Source organism: Barbus barbus (genome assembly GCF_936440315.1).
Source record: "Barbus barbus genome assembly, chromosome: 16".
NCBI lineage: Eukaryota > Metazoa > Chordata > Actinopteri > Cypriniformes > Cyprinidae > Barbus > Barbus barbus.
In genome coordinates, this window is record NC_136744.1 from 29,782,269 (window position 1) to 29,803,343 (window position 21,075).

Below are 21,075 nucleotides of genomic sequence, written 5' to 3' on the forward strand. Positions count from 1 at the left end.
CCTGAAGGACATTACTGGACCCCTGCTGGATCCTATTCAGTTTGCTTACAGAGCAAAGAGGTCTGTGGATGATGCAGTCAACATGGGACTGCATTATGTTCTGCAACATCTAGACAGACCAGGGACTTGCGTGAGGATCCTGTTTGTGGACTTCAGCTTGGCTTTTAACACTATCATTCGAAACCTCCTCCTGCCCAAACTAACTCAGCTCTCCGTGCCCACCTCCATCTGTCAGTGGATCAACAGCTTCCTGGCAGACAGGCAGCAGCTAGTGAGGCTGGGAAAATTCTCATCCAGCACCTGCATAATCAGCACTGGTGACCCTCAGGGCTGCGTTCTCTCCCCACTGCTCTTCTCCCTCTACACTAACGACTGCACATCTAAAGACCCCTCTGTCAAGCTCCTAAAGTTTGCAGACGACACCACACTGATCGGCCTGGAGACAGGTGCAGTCTTAACAACCTGGAGCTCAACACGCTCAAAAAAGTGGAGATGATCGTGGACTTCAGGAGAAACCCCCTGCACTCCCCCACTCACCATCATGGACAGCACCATAACGACAGTGGAGACATTCAGGTTCCTGGGCACCACTATCTCTCAGGACCTGAAGTGGGACACTCACATTGACTAAAAAGGCCCAGCAGAGGTTGTATTTCCTTCGCCAGCTGAGGAAGTTCAATCTGCCACAGGAGCTGCTGGAACAGTTCTACTCTGCCATCACTGAATCCGTCCTCTGCAACCCGTCTGGTTCAGCTCAGCTACCAAATCTGACCGCAGAAGACTACGGAGGATAGTCTGGACTGCTGAGTGAATCATTGGTACAACCCTCCCCACTCTCCAAGAACTGTACTTATCCAGAGTGAGCAAAAGGGCTGGCAAAATCACTCTGGACCCCTCAGATCCAGCACACTCCCTCTTTGAACTGTTGCCGTCTGGTCGACGCTACAGAGCTCTGAGCACCAGAACGACCAGACACAGGAACAGTTTCTTCCCTCAGGCAATCCATCTCATGAATAGTGTTGTCACGATACTGGAATTTCTAACTTCGATACGATACCTTGAAAAATATCGATACTCGATACCATTTTCGATACCACGGAGAAAAAAACTGCCACAATATTAAGGGGGTAATTTTTTTTATTTAAAGATAAATGTAACAAGTCGAGAACATGCGGTATATTTTACATGAACAAAAAAATGTCTTGAGGTACTGCATTTGTTGATTTATTTATTAATCTTTTATTAATCTTAGTTAAATGTTAATTGAAACTAACGTTTACTAATACATGTACTAATTCAAATCCAAAGTTCTATTTGTTGATATTCTCATTTGCTTCATAACCAAAATATTTTCAGATAAAGGGCCCTATGAAATCCGTTTTATTTTTCCCCAAATTCCATTAAATTTTTTTCTACATTCAATTTTTTCCATTTTAATTTGTCTGGATTCCATTTTTTTCCGTTAGAATTTTTCTGGACTCTTTTTTTTTTTAATGGTCAAATTAAATGCTATTAATCTAAAAGCATGTCTAATTAATTAAAATCATGAAAATTGTACAATTTAACATTTAATTTATTAAAAGTGTAACAAAAATGACACGTTTAGGGCCGTATAAAATGTTTTATTTTTTTCTCACCTTATGTTTTATTGTTACCAAATTCTGTGTTTTAGCATGTCTATTAGGCTATTTGAATGCATACAAACAATTTTTATTTATTCTTACAGTAGCCTTATGAACTGTGTTTTCCCCCTCAGAAATTCTGTGTTGTGTATTTAAATTTTACTGGTTATCAGATGAAGGCATAAAACAATTTTAATTAATTTATATTTGAATTAATGAAAATTAAACATTTACATTTTTGGCAAATGAAGGGGATTTACTATTAAAATTAAAATCTTTTGTGATTATTTCTTTAAAAAAAATTAACAGTAGTAGTATTATGTACATTCTACTAAATAATAGTAATATAGTTAAACCGAACTTTTATTTTGACGGGTTGCCGTGAATACTTCTAAAGTTCTGTGTGTGTATGATATGATGCTAGTTTTACTCAAATTAAATGGTGAAATGCTCGTAAAGTGCCTTTCAGATCAGTTCTGGAGATATTGTTGATGTATTTATGTCCTCATTGAGACGGCAGACGCTGAAATCACCGCGAGCGCCACATTAGTAAACACAACCGCACGTGCAGCACATTCACACAGAGACGCGCAGAACATGCAGGATTCATATTTAAATCGACTTTTGCAGCTTAATATTTACAGATAATAGTCCATATCGCGATTTGATTTAAGTGTAATGACCTACCTTTGATTAATTCATCCAAACTTTGACAAATTCCGTGACATTCCGCGTTAAACTGTAAATTCCGTTTTTATGACTGGATTCCGTGCGCGTTCTCTGCATCGCGGAGATCATAGATCCTACAGATAGCGCTCCTGCTGTGTTCTTTAACAACCAGAGCAGTCATCTTTCTATTCACTTCACTTCTGCTATTTAACCAGAGCGAAGGAGACGAGTGCGGTCACGTGTGGTGCTTGTCCACGCGCCTTTGGCGAGAAGTGAAAGTGACAGCTCGGCTAGTATCGGTGTATCCATACTTCGGGAAATTAATATTGGTACCGTTCAGATATTTCAGTATCGATATTTATCGAAATATCGATATTTTTGACAACACTACTCATGAACACTTGACAATAAATGTAGAACACACGACACTATTTATACACTTATGTACTTATTTATCTAATGATAGCACTAACTGTAAAGTGTAACGGGGTAATCAAACTAGCCTTTTTACTCAATCTGTGCTTTTTTATTATTTTCATTTTTAGTTTAGTAAATTTTACTTCTGCTTTAAAAGCATTATTTTTGGTTTTAGATTGCAATGATACAATATTAGAATATAATGTGATTTTAACCCTTTTTTGCACATAATATATGCCTACTAGGGATGGGCATTTCAAGCAAAAGTAATATTCGAAAATTGCTAGGAATTATTCGAAAATAGCACCCCTTCCCTGTATGAATGCATGCACATCACGTTATCAGACTTTTAATCTGTATGATAACAAACTGTTTAATTTATTTAAAGATAGGCTATCTTAAATCAAGCCATATAATGATTGTAACGTACTGAAACATTAATACAATAAAAGTAACAGAATTTATTAACATTGCAGTCCAACCATTAGCATAAATCAACTGCTCATAAGGTATTAAACTGCTCAAAAAATATATTCCAATACTTTCTCTCGCAATTATATCGTTGGGTAATTATACTGTAAATTAACTGCGGGCATCAGTGAGCTGTTATTAATATGCGGGGCACTGAAAACGCTTTTGAATGTGCGTGTGTGCGACGGTTTTACTTTCACACGAGATTCGCAACCATGTGTTTATACTATGGAGCGGCAGTACTTACCGCACATTTTACATGATTAGATGTGTGTCAGTGGTGCTCGGGATCTACAAATCATTTGCCATCGTCCTACTCTGTTGCTGGAAAGTGAAACTGCATGTAATGTAAAAGGCTATCGCTAGCATGCGGCTAACCATATGCCCCTTTAGTGGCTCCGTAGAATGCGTTATTTATTTTCCGTGCCTTTCCATGTACGGATTCAGCACACCTCTAACCCAGTCGGGGATATTTGTGGTCCGCACAGAATCTTATTTGACGTTCGCGTGAGAGAGTGTGTTCTTCTGTTGTCTGACAACTTTTAGGTGCGTTATTGGTGCTTACCTCTGCTTACGTGTCACCACCGCATCAGCACCGAAAACATGGGGAATTTTTAGCAAAATATAAATCGCACAACCTATTCGATATTCTATGAATAAATCGACTAATCGAATATTCGAAAATCGCGACCCATCCCTAATATGCCTACATGCTTACATTCACTTTATTTGTTAAATCCAAATACAAAATACCAAGATATATTCCGTATAACACAAATCAGCCAAAAAATAGAGATATGAATTTCTACTCATATCACCCAGCCCTAAGATAATCTAGAAAACTGAAAGTGTTGAGTAGATGTTTGAAGTGCTTTCTCCAGTCAGAGTGCTTGAAGCTCACCGTCTAGTTTGTGCCGGTCTTTCAGCAGATATTTGTTAGGGATGGTCAGGTAGCAGCGCTGCAGGCGTCTCCGCTCTCGGTTGGGCCCCTCGGTGGGATCCAGCTGCCAGGAAGTGGGGTAAGATGACTGATCGTACCACACCGCCCTGGTCCATGAGAAAAAACAACATCACATGGTGATGAGAATGAGTAAATGACATGAGTGAACTTTTTAGCTGTAGCGCTCCAGTGAGCGATGCTGACCGGTCGTGAGTGAGCTGCTGCACAAGCTCCTGCCAGTGGCGGCTGGCGCTCAGGTCGGTCTTGTAAAGGCCTCTGATGTGCTGCATGACCTTCTTCCGCTCCATGCCCTGCCTGAGAGACACGTTCTGGGTGACGTCAGCGGCGATCTTCGAGATGTCCTTCGACTTCCCATCCAGCCTCTGCAACAAGCTGAAATAGAGAACAGAAGAGCTTAAAGAAAATCGCCTAAGAAGAGTGTTATTTTGAGATGTGTTTCTCTCAGGGCGCTCACCTCCTCTGCGTGTTGGCCAGCTTCTTTTCCCAGGCTCCTTTGCTGGTTCTTGCCTCTGACTCGTATTTCAGTTGCTCCTTAATAGGAAATAGTAAAACGGCTTCAGTTGAACATTAATAAAATACAAACACTTCAACTGAGCAGTTTTGAACTACAAACTATTTAAAAGTAGTCATATTACTAGCATTCACAATACAGGTATACTGTAAACTGAAAAAGCTCATGCAAACCTAGACTATTATTATACGCAGACCTCAGGGGGAAACTAAAATGCTACAAAAGTGCAGAATATCACCTTTATTACTCGAGAAACCAGTGCAATTCATCTAAGCAAATAAAAGTAAAAGACTAACAAATGAATATATGATACGCATGCATTATATATATGCCATGCGCACCTCTTTGATGGCTTTGAGGAGGTCTGGTTTGGCGGGAGCGCTGGGTGGGATGCAGCGGTGGCCGCAGAGTTTCAGCGCTGTCATGAAGGTGTTGGCAGCCACTTGTTCTTCTTTGCTCAGGGCGTCTTTGTGATCGTGTAACAGCTCGTACAGATACAGAGCCAGCTTGGGCCCATGCTAATAACAAAAACAACACCAATAGGAAGGATTTTGAGGAATTATTATTAGTGGTATTTATACTATATAAGCATGTCTGCTATTGGTCGCCCTCCACTGTAGATATCAGAACTAGTCATCCATAAAAACATACTGACCAACAACATAAATACGTTTGAAAAAACACATTTACAAACCCGATTTTGCGTGAATTTTATTTTTTTTCCACCCACAAGCATGTCTTTACGAAGCCATTAGTGATTAAAAAGCCATTTCATTCAAATTTGCATTGGGGTAAAAACGTTGCAAAAACAAAAATTGTGGTGCTATTTTGATACAGTATTGCAAGTTTGTATTTAAACCTATTTGTAAAAAAAATTTTTTCATTCAGTATGGATACAGTAATTAAAATAAATGTCACTATTAGACTATTTAAATATTTTAATATATGTATATAAAGCATATTTAAATTTAAGTCATTTTAACATCTCGTAATTAAAATGTTTATGTATTCTTACTATTTTTTCAGTCTTCATGTTGTACATTATTTCTAAATTATGGAATATTGTGTCAAATACTTGATCCAAAAGTGTTAGTTCATTTATCCCTTTAGCAAGCTGTGGCCATTAATATTAATTTTTTTTCCACCAAAACGATTGTTTTGATCAATTGAGTGTCAGCTACTGTTTTGTGTAGTTTTTACCCACATTTAGTCAAAATTAGGTGTTAGTTAATTGCTTTATGCAAATAATGCAATTCTGCTATGCTGGGTCTCTGAGGGTTAATGGTCTTTTCAGTGCCAGTCTACAGTAAAATGGAGAAAGCAGCGCTGGAGAGGACAGCACTGCTGCTATGGAAACAGTATCATGAAGATGTTTCTGTGGGTTATTTACTGTATGTCAGCAGTAGCGCAGTAGCGTCTTCCTCCCAAAAGAGGAAGTGTGCATGTGAGCTGTGCTTTGATTGGATACACAAATATGATAACTGTCAGCAAATAACCAAAGCAAAATGTCACACCGTCTCTGGTTGGCATGTAAAAACAAAATTTCTGTCAACATATCAACTGCAGCGTCCTCACCTCAAGGCCAGGAATCAGGCTTTCTCTGAGGATCTCTGAGTAGCTCTGCTCGTGGACGAACTCTAGCGCCTCCTTCCTGTCCTCCAGAGAAACCACGGGGCTGAGCGTGTGCACCAGCATGCGGCCGATCTGGACCCTGAACGTGTCGCGACAGGACCAGAGGATTCGCTTCCACTGCTGGCGAGGAGCGCCGCCACGACCCGTGCTGCCCTGAGAAGATAAACCATCACAAAAAACATGTGACACTGAAGCATCGAGAGAGACATAACGTTAACATATTTATTACATCAAGTCTTTTGCATTTTTATTTGGCCTTTAATTATTGCAAACGGAATGCATGTCAATAGACTGGGGTTTATTATCATCAAATTTAAACTAAAACTATAAAGAAAAAAACAACAACAAAAACATTACTTGAAAAATCTTTATAATTTCAGCTAGCCGCCAAGGCAAAATTTCTTATTTTCCTTTGGTTTAAGTTCAAGAGCTAAAATAAAAATTAAAACTTAATTAAAATGTAAACAAATACATTAATAATAAAAATGACAAAAACACAAAACAAAATTACTAAAACTTTAACTAAAATTTTACAATTTCTATCTTTTGCTGTAGTGTGTGAGTAGGAAATATCAGTTTATATTTCCAAACATTCATTTTGCCATTAATTGTAATAATCCAGTGATATTTTTGTTTGTGCTCCACACAGAGATCTGATCTGATCATCATCAGTCTGTCTGGAAAGACATGAAGAACAGAACAAACTGAGACAGACTCAATCCAGAAGAACTGTGTCTCCAAGACGCTTCAAGAAACCTCCTGCAAAGCTCCTGAGAAACTCTGCTCAAGTGCACCGAGGACAAAAGCTGCTTTAAACACAAAGGATGCTCACACCAAATGATGATTTGATTTAGTTAATAGAAGTTAACTGATAAAGAAAATCTATTTATGACATTATTTTTGACAGCATCCTAAAACATCAAGTGTCTAAAACTGTTAATAGCACTGTAGTTTTGCAGGTAAGTTTCTTGAAGAGTCTTTCTTGCCAGCTTTCTTGCCAGTTCTTCTGGATTTAGTCTGTCTCAGTTTGTTCTGTTTCTTCATGTCATTCCAGACAGACTGGATGATGATCAGATCAGATCTCTGTGTGGAGCACAAACAAAAATATTACTATTAGGGATGTCAGTATATTTAACTTGACAGTTAAAAAAAAAATCTAATACATTACACAATGCACTGATAATCAAATCATATATAAATTCATAACCAAATACAACAATGTTTGCTGAGAAAAGTCCCCAAATGAAGATAATTCAAAGATAATAGTCGACACTAGTGGAATAAAGTGTATTGAATCAAAAGAATAAAACCAGTAAGAAACAAAAAAAGGATCACTTGAATTGTAATGCTGATGTCTACTGTAAGCGACTCACCAAGCAGATCTTTATGCCCTCCATCATTAGTTTGAGAATATCTTTGCGGAAGCTCTTCATGTTGCCCGGTGGGATCGGGGTGGACGGCGTGGAGTTGTTCTCATCTGTCGTCTGCTCACCAGGTAACGGCATGGACATCGAGTGATCAGGAGACTCGGGAAAGTTCAGGAAGTCAAAGAAATCATGGTTGATATCTGAAGAATAATGACAAACTGTTAGAGTGGACCAAATGTATTCAGTCTACATGGATTGTTTCTTATCACTAACAAAAAAGTACAGTACCATGGTAGAATGCATATACTTTCAGAACCATGTAAATTGAATTAAAGTGGCTTATGGTTGCTCACATCAGATGATAATGTTCATGAGCAGATATTATCACAGATTTGATGTCTGTCTTCTGTACCTTGATAGATGAGTCTGTTAACGGCCAGAACCACGAGTCTCTGCAGTCTCTGGACCAGCTCCGTCTCGCTGGCTCTGATGGGGTTTTCTTGACTCATCCTGCGCTGCATCATCTGGTTAAGCTCATCGCTGGCCACCGAGCGCATTCGCGTCAGCAGCGAGTCTGACTGGGCCACCGTGAACCGCCTCCGACCTGATAAAAACAGGTGTGTAGTGAACACAACAACATGCTTACTGAACTACAGGAACCGTTCGTAAAGAGCAAGAGGACCATAAATCACACAAATACATAGGGATCAAGAGGCAGACAGAAAGACAGCTGCAGATATTAACATCCGTCTAATTGAAGATTAAGTGGTTAGTTAGTATAGGCAGGTTGTCATTTACACCTGAAATGCAACATGCATCCTAGAAAAGATGATTTTGAAAGAAGTCTCCTCTGCTTACCAAGGCTGCATTTATTTGATCAAAAATAAAGTAAATGTGAAATATTATTAGAATACAGTTATGTTCATTTATATAGTAATATATGTTAAAACTAAATTTATTTCTGTGATCAAAGCTGTATTTTCAGCATCATTACTCCAGTCGTCAGTGTCACATGATCTTCAGAAATCATTCTAATATGCTGATTTGCTGCTCAAGAAACAGTTGAAAACAGTTGTGCTGCTTCATTTTTTTTTTTTTGTAGAAACCATCATACATTTTATTTTTCAGGATTCTTTGATGAATAAAAAGTTTAAAAGAGCATCATTTATTTGAATTAGAAATCTTTTGGAACATTATAAATGTCTTTACTGTCACTTTTGATCAATTTAATGCGTCTTTGCTGAATCAAACATTTCTCATTTCTTTCAAAAAAAGATGGATGTTAATGGCAGGTGTAAATGAGAGAGAATGCAAATGATAAATCAACAGACAAGTCTTCGAGTCCTGGTGCAACTGAGTTGATTTATTCTGGGTAATTGAGGATAAAACACACAGGCACCAGTAGTCCAGGACACTGGGCGAACGAGCAGCAGACACGCTTTAATCACTTCACTGTACGCACTCAACATCCCTGAAAGAGCCAGGATGTTGTGGCCTGTTTTTTTTGCGGATGGGGTCGATGGCTACCTGCGTCTGAGGGGAACATGTAGGAGTTTGCTCCGGTTGGGGAAGGGAGGGGGGAATCCTGGGACAGGAAGCTGAACGGGGAGGGCAGAGGAATCAGGCCATAAGAACAGTAGTGCTGCCGGGGAATTCTGGGAATTATGGAGTCTTTCAGCCCCATTGAACCTTGGGAGTATGAGGGGAGGTGATAATACAACAGAAACACATGAACGGTGAAGTGTTACATCCAGGGCTGATGGTTAAGACAAGATGAATGGAGATGAAACACAAATGTATATAAATGTGCATATTTAAATTTACCAACAAAAATCAGACCTAAAAGATACGGGAAAGAGGCTAAATGTGTTTTACAGAAGTAATTTGAGACACATCTAACTAATAGATGTAAAAAAAAAAAAAAACACAACAATAAATAAATAATTATTATTATTATACTTCCATGTGTTAAGCCACAGATTACTTTTGGGTCAAAACTGGTTAACCAAAACTATCAAAACACATACATCATTTAAAAAATAATGCATAAATATAGCATAAAATTTGATAAAACTATAATAATAAAAAAATAGAAAGTGCACTAAAACAAAAATACTTTTGAATGAAAAAATAAAATAAAAATTTGAATGAATTTCTGCTAGTTTACAAAGAAACATTTCTTTCAATAATAAAAAAATAAAAATGAAATATGAATAAAAAAATATTTAGATGCATATAGAGCTAATAAAAAATACAATGAAAATGGAAAATATAAAGACAAAAGTTCTAAATATTAATAAAAACTGTAATAGTATATTAACGATACACTGAACAACATGAGGGTGAGTAAATGATGACAAAAGTTTAATTCTAGGGTGAACTATGCTTTTAAAGGCATTTCAATAACCTGAACCATCACATAATCAAGACAAATGCCATCCCCTTTGACCTCCAGACCTGCTCACCTGCGATGCTCTTGCGTTTCTGCTGTAGAGCGTGATGCGGTGAAGTGGGCACGTGAACGTAGCTGCTGGATTTCTGAGGGTCCTGATTGGCCGTGGTCTTAATGAAATCAATGGCTGCCTGGATCACGCGGAACTGCAGTGCTGTGGCCATTTCTGAAGCGACAGCAGAGAATTTCCTATTTCATTTGAATGACACGTCACATGTCATTGTAGTATAAAAGTATTAGTCTTCTTTACCCTGTGTGCGCCGAACTTTGCTGGTTTGCATGTAGCCCAACAGGGTGATCAGGTCTTCAATGATGCGGAAGTACTGAGATCCCGAGGAGCTGCAGGAGTGGATGGTGACGGCCACCAGAAGCTGCTGAATATCACACACCACCAGCTTGTAGTCATTCGGAGGAATCCTACAGAGCAACAACATCATGTAGCCTAGAAAACCACAGTTTCAAAGTAGTTTCCCCAACACTAGCTGCGTTTACATGGACCCTAATAATCCGATCAGAATAGGACTGGGTTTCCGTTGTCCGGTAATTGCCGGACATTGGCCGGAAAAAAAATGAAATGTCCGACAAAATTAAATCTCTCCGGTCAAATTGTCCGATTAAAATGGCCTAATAATCCCGCCCCACTAACACAATTTGAATTTGAGAATAAGACTAAAATGTATAAAGCAAAAATACACCGACCTTTGGCTATGTTATAAAGGAACAGGCTCTGCCGTTTGAAAGTTATTAAACAACATCGCATGCTGCATTTAAAATAAAGCGCACGCCTAAGAGGGGCCGCTCACATATCGCGTCTTTTGCGCGCTCAAGTTCGTTATTTCAAATGGAGACGCTCATAATGAAAGCGACGCGCTCGTTTTTTCCAGGCGCGTCCGCGCCGCATCGAGATAAAAACATCTCAACTTTTCAGAATGCCGCAAGCGCACCGCAGGTCATGTGACAAGAACCAACCAATCAGCTTCCTCACCTTTTCCGTTACTTTGAAACCTCAGCAGCGTTTTTGAAGTATGGGGTGCACCCAAACACTGCGGCGTTTTTTCATTTTCTTAGTAAATAAATCTTGTAACAGAGTTACAGCAAGTGTTTTTCGGTGTTGGAAATCCATTGCTGAAATGTCCTTGTTGTAACGGAGAGCGCAGCTGATGGTTGTTTAGCAACGACAGACGCCTCCGGAGCGCAACCGCCCGAGCGCTTTGGAAAAACAGAGAAAGCGGCGCGCCTAGCGTTTTCCACGCGTTTTTAGGCGCGATATGTGAATGGCCCCTGAGACGTCTATTTATAATAAGCGCAGCATTCTTTTGTAGGCCTATAATTCTAATATCGGTCTCACCTATATTATATTATCTTATGCTCTTCAATAATATGCAGAACCAGCGATCAGAAGGATTATTTGCCATTTTACAAGCATTGAGTCTGCGGACACCGCTCCTCTTATCGATGCCATAAGCCTGCGACGTGATGCCCTCGCTGTCATGACAGAGCTCCGTGGCTATGGAGGATTGCATTTCTCCACAGCCTGCGAAGTCCTCATATGTGATTTCAACTAAATGTATCCAGAGTGGACCAAGCTCGCCAAGATAGCCTGTGTAATCCCTGTCTCGAGTGTTCCTACAGAGAGGGGGTTCTCGCTGCAGAATCGGATCAAGACGAAGCAGCGAAGTCGCCTTGCGGAGAACAAGGTTACGCGCCTTATGCGCATTGCAAGTTGTGGAGAGACTCTGGGAAGTTTTGATTTTAAGTCGGCAGCTGCACAATTCAGCACTGCAAAACAGCGTAAAAAGTAGCCTAAAATGACAGTGTTATAGGCCTAGTCATTTGTTTGTTCCAGTTAATTTGACAAGGAGTCATTTCACGGTGGCCAATTTAAATGTTACCAGTTAAATGAGACATATTGAGAGTGTATAATTAAGTTCGCTTGAGTAAAAACAATAGGCTACTATTCAGATATTTTATGTGGGGAAGGGGGATTGGTTTGTTAAACTATGAATGTGAAACCATAGTAAAAACAATTGGCGTTGATTGATGCCAATCGGACGTTCATGTTTTTTCCGTCTATTTGAAAGTATAGGCTAATAAACGTTGCATTCTATACAGCCTGATTATGTCATTTTTTAAGTTACATAGCCTGCCTCCAGTTTTCCTCAACTTGACTAATTAAGAGGCGATATTTGACCGGCACATCACCAAAATGTCCGGAAAACGAAACCTCTGCCGGTCACTTTGACCGGCATCATTTTTTTCTAGCGGAAACTCTGGAATAGGACTAGAAGCACAATCAGAATAAAAAAGTCACATGTAACCACATCAATCGGATTGAATTGGCCAGATCCAATTAAAATTCCAATCGGATTGTAATGGGTGGTTTATTCCTTTTGCAGTGACATTAAAATAATGTAATGACATATGACGTGCGGAACGAGCTGCTCTTTTGTGAATAAAGTGTCATAAATGAGTGCCCAGTCATTCTAAAATTCTGCTTTCATTCAGCGTCTGTGAAGTGGAGCAGGACAACGTCCCACCAGTCCTTGTTTAAGACTCATCCATAGACGACTGCTTTTGGGCACGGGAAGGGGCACTTTTACTGCTTTCTAAAGTAAGCAGCACAGCACAACACTTCATGTGCTGGTTGTAGGGGTGTGCGATATATATCATCTGCAATAATATCGTAATTGTAGTTTTAATGATGTGCAATTTGACATTATCGAGTATTTTGTAAAAGCCATTCAAAACACCCCTACAGAGTACATGCATTACGTGAAGTCTAGACTAGTGCGTGTGCGCATTTAGAGTGTGTTCTTTCACTGCACGATTCAGTCTATTAAGATGCATTTACAATGATTACAAAATTCAAGACATGGGAAATTTATATTTATATCATTTCATATAGCTAATCAATATAACACAAAGAGTGTCGGGTTTTTTTCTCCCAAAATTACCATGATTACAAATGTAATATACATTTTTTAACAACAGTTTAACAAAAAGAATTCCAAACACACCACAGCACTGTTTTGCGTCTCTGAGCGCGGTTCGTTCCTGAATGAATCAACTGTTTAAATTATTCGGTTCAATCGCTATGACTCACTTATTAACAGTGACTTGCTGCCACCTAAATTTAATATCAAAATAGTATTTATGCATTTGTAATTGCAGGTTCAATGCATTCGTGTTCTATACTAAACAGTAATGTTTTATTATTCTAATTCACTGATTAAATGTAAGAATTCGACTCAAAGGACATTGCACTCTTTTAGAAAAATGGCTTTATAAAGGTAAAATGCCCATAAAAGGTAAAAAATCTATTTAAATTTATTGGGAAAGATTAATTTCTATCAGTGTGAACTGACCACCACACAGAAAATGAAGAATATCAAAAACTTTATGAGTAAGCTGTCCACGGTAGTCAGCACAATAACACACTCAGCAAAATATAGTCTAAAATCGATAAAATCCCAGAATATATCGAGATATGATTTTTTGTCAGTATCGCATGCCCCTAGCTGGTCGTCGCCTAATTTAGACCTAAAGTAGATAAATATCAAGTGTGCTTTTTAAAACAGTATGCAACACCAGCGGGAAACCCTGTATATTCATGCAGTGTGTGCTAGGGCAGGACAAGAATATTCGATTATTCGAATATTCGTTCGGTGGGTTGGCATTCGATTTTCAAATTTTCTTTTCTTTTTTTTTTCCTCGAACACCTGGCATCCTCCGCGAATCGGTTCTCATTCGCATTTGAATATATTGCCCATGAGTGAACGTCATGATTCAGTTCGGCTGGAAGAGAAGATAAAAAAACACAGAAGACCTCAGCTTGAGTGAGGACAAGACAAAGGCAGTGTGCCAAATATGCGATTTGAAACTGGCCTAATTTACCACAACAGCACATCAAGTTAAAAAAATCACCTGACTACTGTAAGTGGTACGCCTATAGCCTATATTGTTGGTGTAAAAAAAAAAAAAAAACGAGCTGCTTTTATCCGCCATGTTAATCAGTAATTTTACACGATAAAAACATGCACTTAATTTGCTTGGAAAATACTTGTGAATAACGGAGAAAAGACAGAGAGAGATACCAGATGCCAGAGTGGAGTTCATTGCTATGGATATGAGACCCATTAATTTAGAAATATGAGCTGTCTAGCCAGCCTAACGTTATGTTGTTCTGTTTAAGGGAATTCATTTAATTTTATTTGAACTGTTCATTAATTAAAATGTGTGATGCTGTTATTGAAAAGTATGCTACCGTGTTCTTTATTTATTACAGTTCGTTGAACTTCATTCATTTATTTTTTGTTCTTCTTTTATTTAAATAGCCTACCCTTTGCGGTGTCAGTAGTTACTGTGCTGCTAATTTCTGATTTGTTTGTTAGAAAAATGTTAGGGTACCTTATTAAAAGTATTGATCTTAGTCTTAACAGACCTGTGTGTTTTGTACCTCTAGTTCAGTGTCCTTTCTCTGAGCATATAAGCCCTGTCCGTGTGAAGCGCGCCGCTTCCGGCTCACTCTGTTCTGTAGTTTATTAAAAGTGTATTAATTCTGAACGTGTCGCGTGTCCATATTGCACCAAAATGCGACACTGCACTCCCTTGGGTCTGCAGCAACACACCTGCCACACGTGAAGTCGATTGGATGAACGGTTCTCGACATAATAAAAATGCAAACAGACGCACAGAGATTCCTGCCTTTATAAGAGAGAAGAATATGTTCAGCCCCCTCCCAAAAAATGGTATTCGGACCAGCCCTAGAGTGTGCATGTCAAAACATTAAATCCGATCAGAAATGCGCATATCAACCCGATCACTTTATTTAGCATTCATGTAAACACTGCGTTTGGATTCGTCAATCAGAATGAAGCAATGGAAGCAAAAAGTGTCCATGTAAACGTAGCTAGTGACGTCAAATACAGTACATTACCCGTTCTCCAGGCCGTTGAGGGTGGACAGCGTGTTGAAGAGCACGTAGAGTAAGCCATGGTCCAGCAGGATGTCGGCCAGCTTCGGGCAGGCGTTGAACAGCTGTAGCAGCAGACACAGGCCGTTGTGCACGAGCGAGTTCTCGTACAGAGAGTTCTCCAGCAGACCCAGCACAGGGATGATACAGCGCTTCCTGAACGGAGAGATGTTCTCCATATCCTCCAGATCCAGACTGAGAGAAGAGAGCAATACTGGCTGTCATTGACAAGGATGCTGCTGGGTAAAGTTTCATTCAGTAGACATCATGCAGAAGGTTTTTGAATGGGTTTCCACACAAATATTTATTGCAGTAAAACGAAATGTAAATTTTTTTAACATGATATAATTTCAAATGAATAACTGTTTACTATAGTCTTTTTAGAGCTGCTTTACAGCAGAATTTAATTTGGCTTGTATCACTGAATCACTATTTTCTTGCTTAACACTGTAAAGCTGCTTTGAAACAATCTGTATTGCATAAAGTACTATATAAATAAAGGTGACTCTTGATTACAATATATAGTATAAATATGTTATTTTTGCATCCTTAATATACCATTGTAGTATTTACTAATATTTTGATATGTTTATTAATTTAGCTTGTTTTTGTTTTCTAAAATGTATTTGTTTTTATATATTTTTTGTTTATTTTTTCATTTTTAGTACTTCAACTTAATGAAAATTACTGTGCGTTCACACCGCCGCCGGCGAGAGCGTCAAAATTCACTCTGGCCGCCCTGCCAGCGACGCTGTAGAAAGATTCATTGACGCTCTGACGATCGAGCGCTTGGTCTTGTATTTAAAGGAGCCGCAAAGGAAACAAGCAGGTTGATCTTGTGTAGACTGACCACAAGTAGGGTACAAGTTAACCTCAAGAAATATTTTAATTGTGAAAGTAAGAAATTGATCGATGGAAAGAACTTAATTATAGTTACATGTTTGCTAATGAAATAAACCAATAAAAGCCCTTTGTGTGGAGTGTTTTTGTGTTCATGGTTTACTAGCCTAGGTCTTTAATTAATATTAACATTAATTTGTGCGCAGCCTACAATCCAAACGGTCCTGGTTGAAGTGCAGCCTAAATGCAATTGGTCAAATCGGTGTTGTTTTGAGCAAATGAATTTAATTTATGCTAAAAAACAAGCGTTCTAGCGTGAAAATGCTTGGGAACTAATGTGGTCGGAACCAAAGTTTACATAATACATACATACATGCATACATACACACTCACACACACACATACAGTATGATGATGATATTTGTAATGTATAAAATTATAATACGATTATTTTAATAAAAATAATTTTATAAATGTAGAAACAAATAAAAATAATTCTTATTTTGATAAATAAACAAATTTAATAAACTAAACAAAATAAATTAAACAAAACAAAACATATAGCTGGTACATTTTCTCAATTCACCCTCCAAAACTCATCTCATTAGGCTGAGCACTCATGGTCAGATTGTTGGCATACTACTCACTCTTCCTCGATCCCAACTGGTCGTCCAAACAGCATTTCCAGGAAACACTCCAGCAGACCCTGTGAACCCTGGTTCAGGTACAGCTGATTGGCCAGCAGTGAAAACCCATGATTCTTCAGGAACTTCTCCTTCTGCTCTTTCTGAGCGCGGCTTAAGTAGGCGTCCAGGACCTACATGAATAAACGTACATGTTTGCGTATCCATGCATGTATGAGATAATACATAAAATACATAAAAAATAAATAAATTAAACCCATTACTCAAGCTCCCCTCTTACCAGAGTAGTCAATAAAACTGAATCAACTAACAAACCATTTTCATATCAGCTTAAATAAACAAAGCACAGCAGCAGATGTGATAAACAGTTATGAATAGAGAGATAGTGAAAAGGCCAGTCATTTTATTGTCCTAAAGAAAACCTTTTGTGTCATGTTTTTTTAATTCGTCCATAAACATTAAATTATCTACTTCAATTGAAATTTTTAGAAATTTCAAGGGGTCTATAAAAAAAAAAAAAAAAAAAGTCATGAATTTATGTATTCTCCTAAAAATACTAATACTATTTGTAAAAAAAACAAAAAAAAAAAATACTATTTTGTCATCACAAAATTAATTCTGTGAAGTGACTCACAAAAGTAAATTTTTAAATGGATTCCTGATTTTTTTTTGCAACTAAGAACCCCCAAAATAAGCAATTATTAATAATATTATTTAAATGTAATAAAAATTTTCAAATTAAGAAGAGGGAAAGTTTTAACTATTACTATTACAGGGGTCATCAGATTTAAAATTCACTTTTACATATTGTTTGAACATAAATGTGTGTTGGCAGTGTGTGTACACAACCACCCTATAATGATAAAAATCCATAAAATAAGATATATTTGTATGGATGCAGCACATGAGAGTCTAATTGTGACATGCCAAACAGTTTAATACCCTGAAAGGTACTGTGGTGTGATTTAAAAATCACACTGTATTTTCAATGCAGTCTTCACGAGTTCATATAAACTGACAGACTTTGTGGAATATTTGTATTTTCTAAAACATTTGTGTCACACTGCAAGACCTTTAAAAATGAACGAGTGAAGGCAAAAAAAAAAAGCAGCCATGTTCATTTGTCAAATACCCAAAGACAAGTAAATGTGAGCGGACCTTCATGACGCCCTGCTGTATGAGAGGAGAAGAGTGGTTGACCAGGACAAGAAGAGCCTCCGGCTGGACGAGTTTGTCCATCACCTCTTCCAGCATGAGGTCCGGCAGCAGGAGCAGAACTCCTCTCAGCAGATCGTACAGACCACAGCAGATCAGAACCAGACAGTCTTCAGCACTGGACCTGAATGATTCAGAAAACACACATGAATCATCACTGCGAAAAGGAGAAACATCAGATCTTCAGCTGTGACTCAGCATGCAAAATACACACCTTTTTTTTTTTTTTTCATTGAATTGTCACAAAAATAACTACAATGTTCCCATGACAGAAATTACTCGTACTGTGATATCAGTACAAACAAAAAGGAAATAAATATTTGATAGACTTGGATAAAAAAAGCAAAGTGTTTCCCAACAAGAGCACCAATGACAGCTCGGATACATCTATAAAGCTGAAATATGGTTTGTGGATAGGAGCTCGGAGTTTAAAGTCGTTAACATTTAATGAGTTTAAGTGATTATACAGTAGATGGAATATATCTTTAGTGCAGGAAAGGCAATAACGAAGACAGGAGGCAATTACCCAGAAACTGTTGACTGAAAGAGCACATTAAAGAGATGATGTAACTTATAAATGAAGGCTAATATTACAAGCCATTCAGCTCCAAAACTCAGCAGCAGAAATTAGCATAATTAAAGAGTGTTATTCATCACATGGAATTTAAAAGATATATTACGCACTTCTAGAACAATTAAACACATTATACAACGCATTTGAAAAAGGCTAGACTCCATCATGGAGCGGCATTTAATACACAGAGCCGTAGTTCACTGACAAGCTACGCAATATTGCGTTCATTATCACAGGCGATACATCGCTGAAGCACGTGATGGAGATTTACTACTAATCACAGAACTGGCTTTACTGACGAGATGCACATGATAACCGCATTTGATTATTTGCACAGCCCTACACTAAAGTGAAATAATTTGGCCTGAATCATCACAACAATATGAATTTATAAAATATATATATTTTGGTTAATGACGACTTTTCTCATGTGGCTTGATCATAATTACTAATTACATTATGAGACATTTTCTGTTAATCAAAATGTCATAACTGGATCTTCCAGTGAAAAATCAGACTTCAAATTATTTACTGCGCTTAAACTCCACCTCTGCAGGCTCACACTCATCTGCATACACTTTTGAATGCTACACCCACATCTCAACATCCAATCAACAAACGATGCACAGAACCGAGGCCCTGTCCCAAATTTTTCATTCGGATGCACTTTAGCTTTATCGTGTTTACAATGTTGGCTACAATTTTTCTCTCTTTGCATGGAAAATGCTAGGATTTCCAACAATATAAAACCATCTGGTATTTTCAGAGTACCTGTCATTACTGGAGTCCGCCTTGCTGTGTCTGTCATACCCGGGTGAGTAGGTGTAACTTTCCCAGTCGTCCGGTGGAGCAGCACGGTCAGCCACGGTGGGCCAGCGAGCGATAGTCAGAGAGCCGTTCTGTGCGGGAAAAGCCAAACCCAGACTGGCCAGGTTACTGTGGCTCCTCTGGAAGGACTGGATTCCCTTCAGGCTGTCCGGTCGGCGTGGAGCTTCCTCGCTGGTCCAATCGAAATGGTCCTCAGAGTCCACCTGGCTGCCCGCTGGGCCGTCTTGCTCCTCCTCTACGCTGATGGAGGGCGTTCGGTTTCCCGCGACGCTGCTCTCCTCATCACCACCCACGTTCCGAGAGTCACATATGGTCTTTGCTGACTCACAGCTGCTGAGGAGCTGCTCTTCTTCGGCCCGCTTCAGGGTCTCCGTGCTGCCCAGGCCCGGTTGGGTACTCAGGGACGCCCCCTCCTCAGGCTCGGCGGTCCCCATCATGCTCCCCTGAGTCAGACGGGGCGTCAGGGCCGGAGAAGAGTGCGGAGACGGGCCAATGCTTGGGGGCTGCAGTGACAGATCTTCATCACCATGCTCAGGGGAGGAAGTGTGGCGCACTGTGGGACAAACACACATTTGGTCAGAAACTGCGTGTTCAAGACAAGTTTGACAATGATACATTTTTAATGCTCAGATTTGCCTCTTCTATTTTCACAAAGTGTGAGCTCTTCTTTCTCTGCTGCACGTTTTTAACATATACTTTATGTAAAGTTCGATATATATCCAAATTGATCTGGATACATACAGTACACTCGGATATGGCGATAATACTGTAGAGCAAATCTTAACTGCTTGAAAGTTTACATCATCACAAAATGTAACTATATTAAAATCACACAGCTCTACAGTATATATATATATATATTACTATTGATTGCGAGGAAAGAGTGCTTAGAAATAGGCAACTACCAATTCAAATTCATACATTTGGATTTTTTCATCTTCAGAACATCGTTTCATCGTTTCAGTTTCATCATATGAATAAAACATTTTAACTTGCAATGTTTGTTTGAGAGGCAACACATCTTATTCTTACCAATAGTAATAAAATAAGTAATAAAAAAAGACTTCTACGTTTGAGTAACTGCACCAATAAATGGCATTTCCATCAGTTATATCGGTAAAAACTGATGGGTTAAACCCCAAAAAATCCTTGGATGGAAGCCTGGTTTATAAGGCATGAAGATATTAAGATAATATAAACATTAAAATCATGCTTTTCTCTAAAGCTGCTTTCAGATTAAGTATATTGTGAAACCGCTATATAAATCAATTTGACTTGACAGGCAGGTCTGAGCTGTAATTGATTTGTATTCGTCAAAGGTCACGCATTTCAAAGCTTAATAAGGCGCAGCAGCGGCATACAGTCAGATAAGGACATTTCCAGTGAATAAGGCTAATAAAGTGCAACAGAATGAGTAAGCATGATTTATTATTTTTGGATTTCGACCTTCTCATGAATAACCACATTATCCTCAGAGGATGGCCGGGAGTTAATGTTTGTAAGTCTGCTGCTTTAATGTGACTGCAGGTGGCGCTGACCTCGAGGCGGCAGTGATGCGTTACCTTCGGCGGGCGTCTCTGTGAATACGCTGGGAGAGAGTGAAAGCACAGAGCTGCAGGCTGATTTGCCTCCACTGCTGGAGTGCCGCAGGTACATCATGGACTGAACCTTCTCCTGGTACAGCTTACCATCTGAGGAGAAAAAAACATGAACTAAAATGCTCTTGATTACGGTCAAATCTACATCTCAGAACAATTACTAACAAAGAAGAATGAGCTGGAAACTCAATGCTAGACTACTGCAACAATAAAATGAAAATGAAATCAGTTTAGCCTGCTTAGTTTTCAGAAATCTCTTAACATAAACGTGTTCTTCACATTTTTTTCTTTCGACTATCAGA

General features: G+C 38.8%; 1 protein-coding gene across 2 annotated transcripts in view; it reads right to left on the reverse strand.

Annotated features, from left to right (window-relative positions):
• The window catches only part of lyst (lysosomal trafficking regulator), a 114,910-nt gene that overhangs the window by 25,400 nt on the left and 68,435 nt on the right, over positions 1–21,075 (reverse strand). For both annotated transcript variants that reach the window (XM_079437646.1, XM_079437647.1), the window contains 15 exons: positions 20,738–20,866; positions 19,119–19,728; positions 17,717–17,897; positions 16,562–16,731; positions 15,039–15,269; positions 10,353–10,519; positions 10,116–10,268; positions 9,178–9,339; positions 8,063–8,254; positions 7,657–7,850; positions 6,227–6,436; positions 4,993–5,169; positions 4,595–4,671; positions 4,324–4,512; positions 4,081–4,226 (listed from right to left, as the gene is read on the reverse strand). In XM_079437646.1, coding sequence (XP_079293772.1) covers positions 4,081–4,226; positions 4,324–4,512; positions 4,595–4,671; positions 4,993–5,169; positions 6,227–6,436; positions 7,657–7,850; positions 8,063–8,254; positions 9,178–9,339; positions 10,116–10,268; positions 10,353–10,519; positions 15,039–15,269; positions 16,562–16,731; positions 17,717–17,897; positions 19,119–19,728; positions 20,738–20,866 — 2,988 coding nt within the window. The remainder of the gene's footprint in view (positions 1–4,080; positions 4,227–4,323; positions 4,513–4,594; positions 4,672–4,992; positions 5,170–6,226; positions 6,437–7,656; positions 7,851–8,062; positions 8,255–9,177; positions 9,340–10,115; positions 10,269–10,352; positions 10,520–15,038; positions 15,270–16,561; positions 16,732–17,716; positions 17,898–19,118; positions 19,729–20,737; positions 20,867–21,075) is intronic.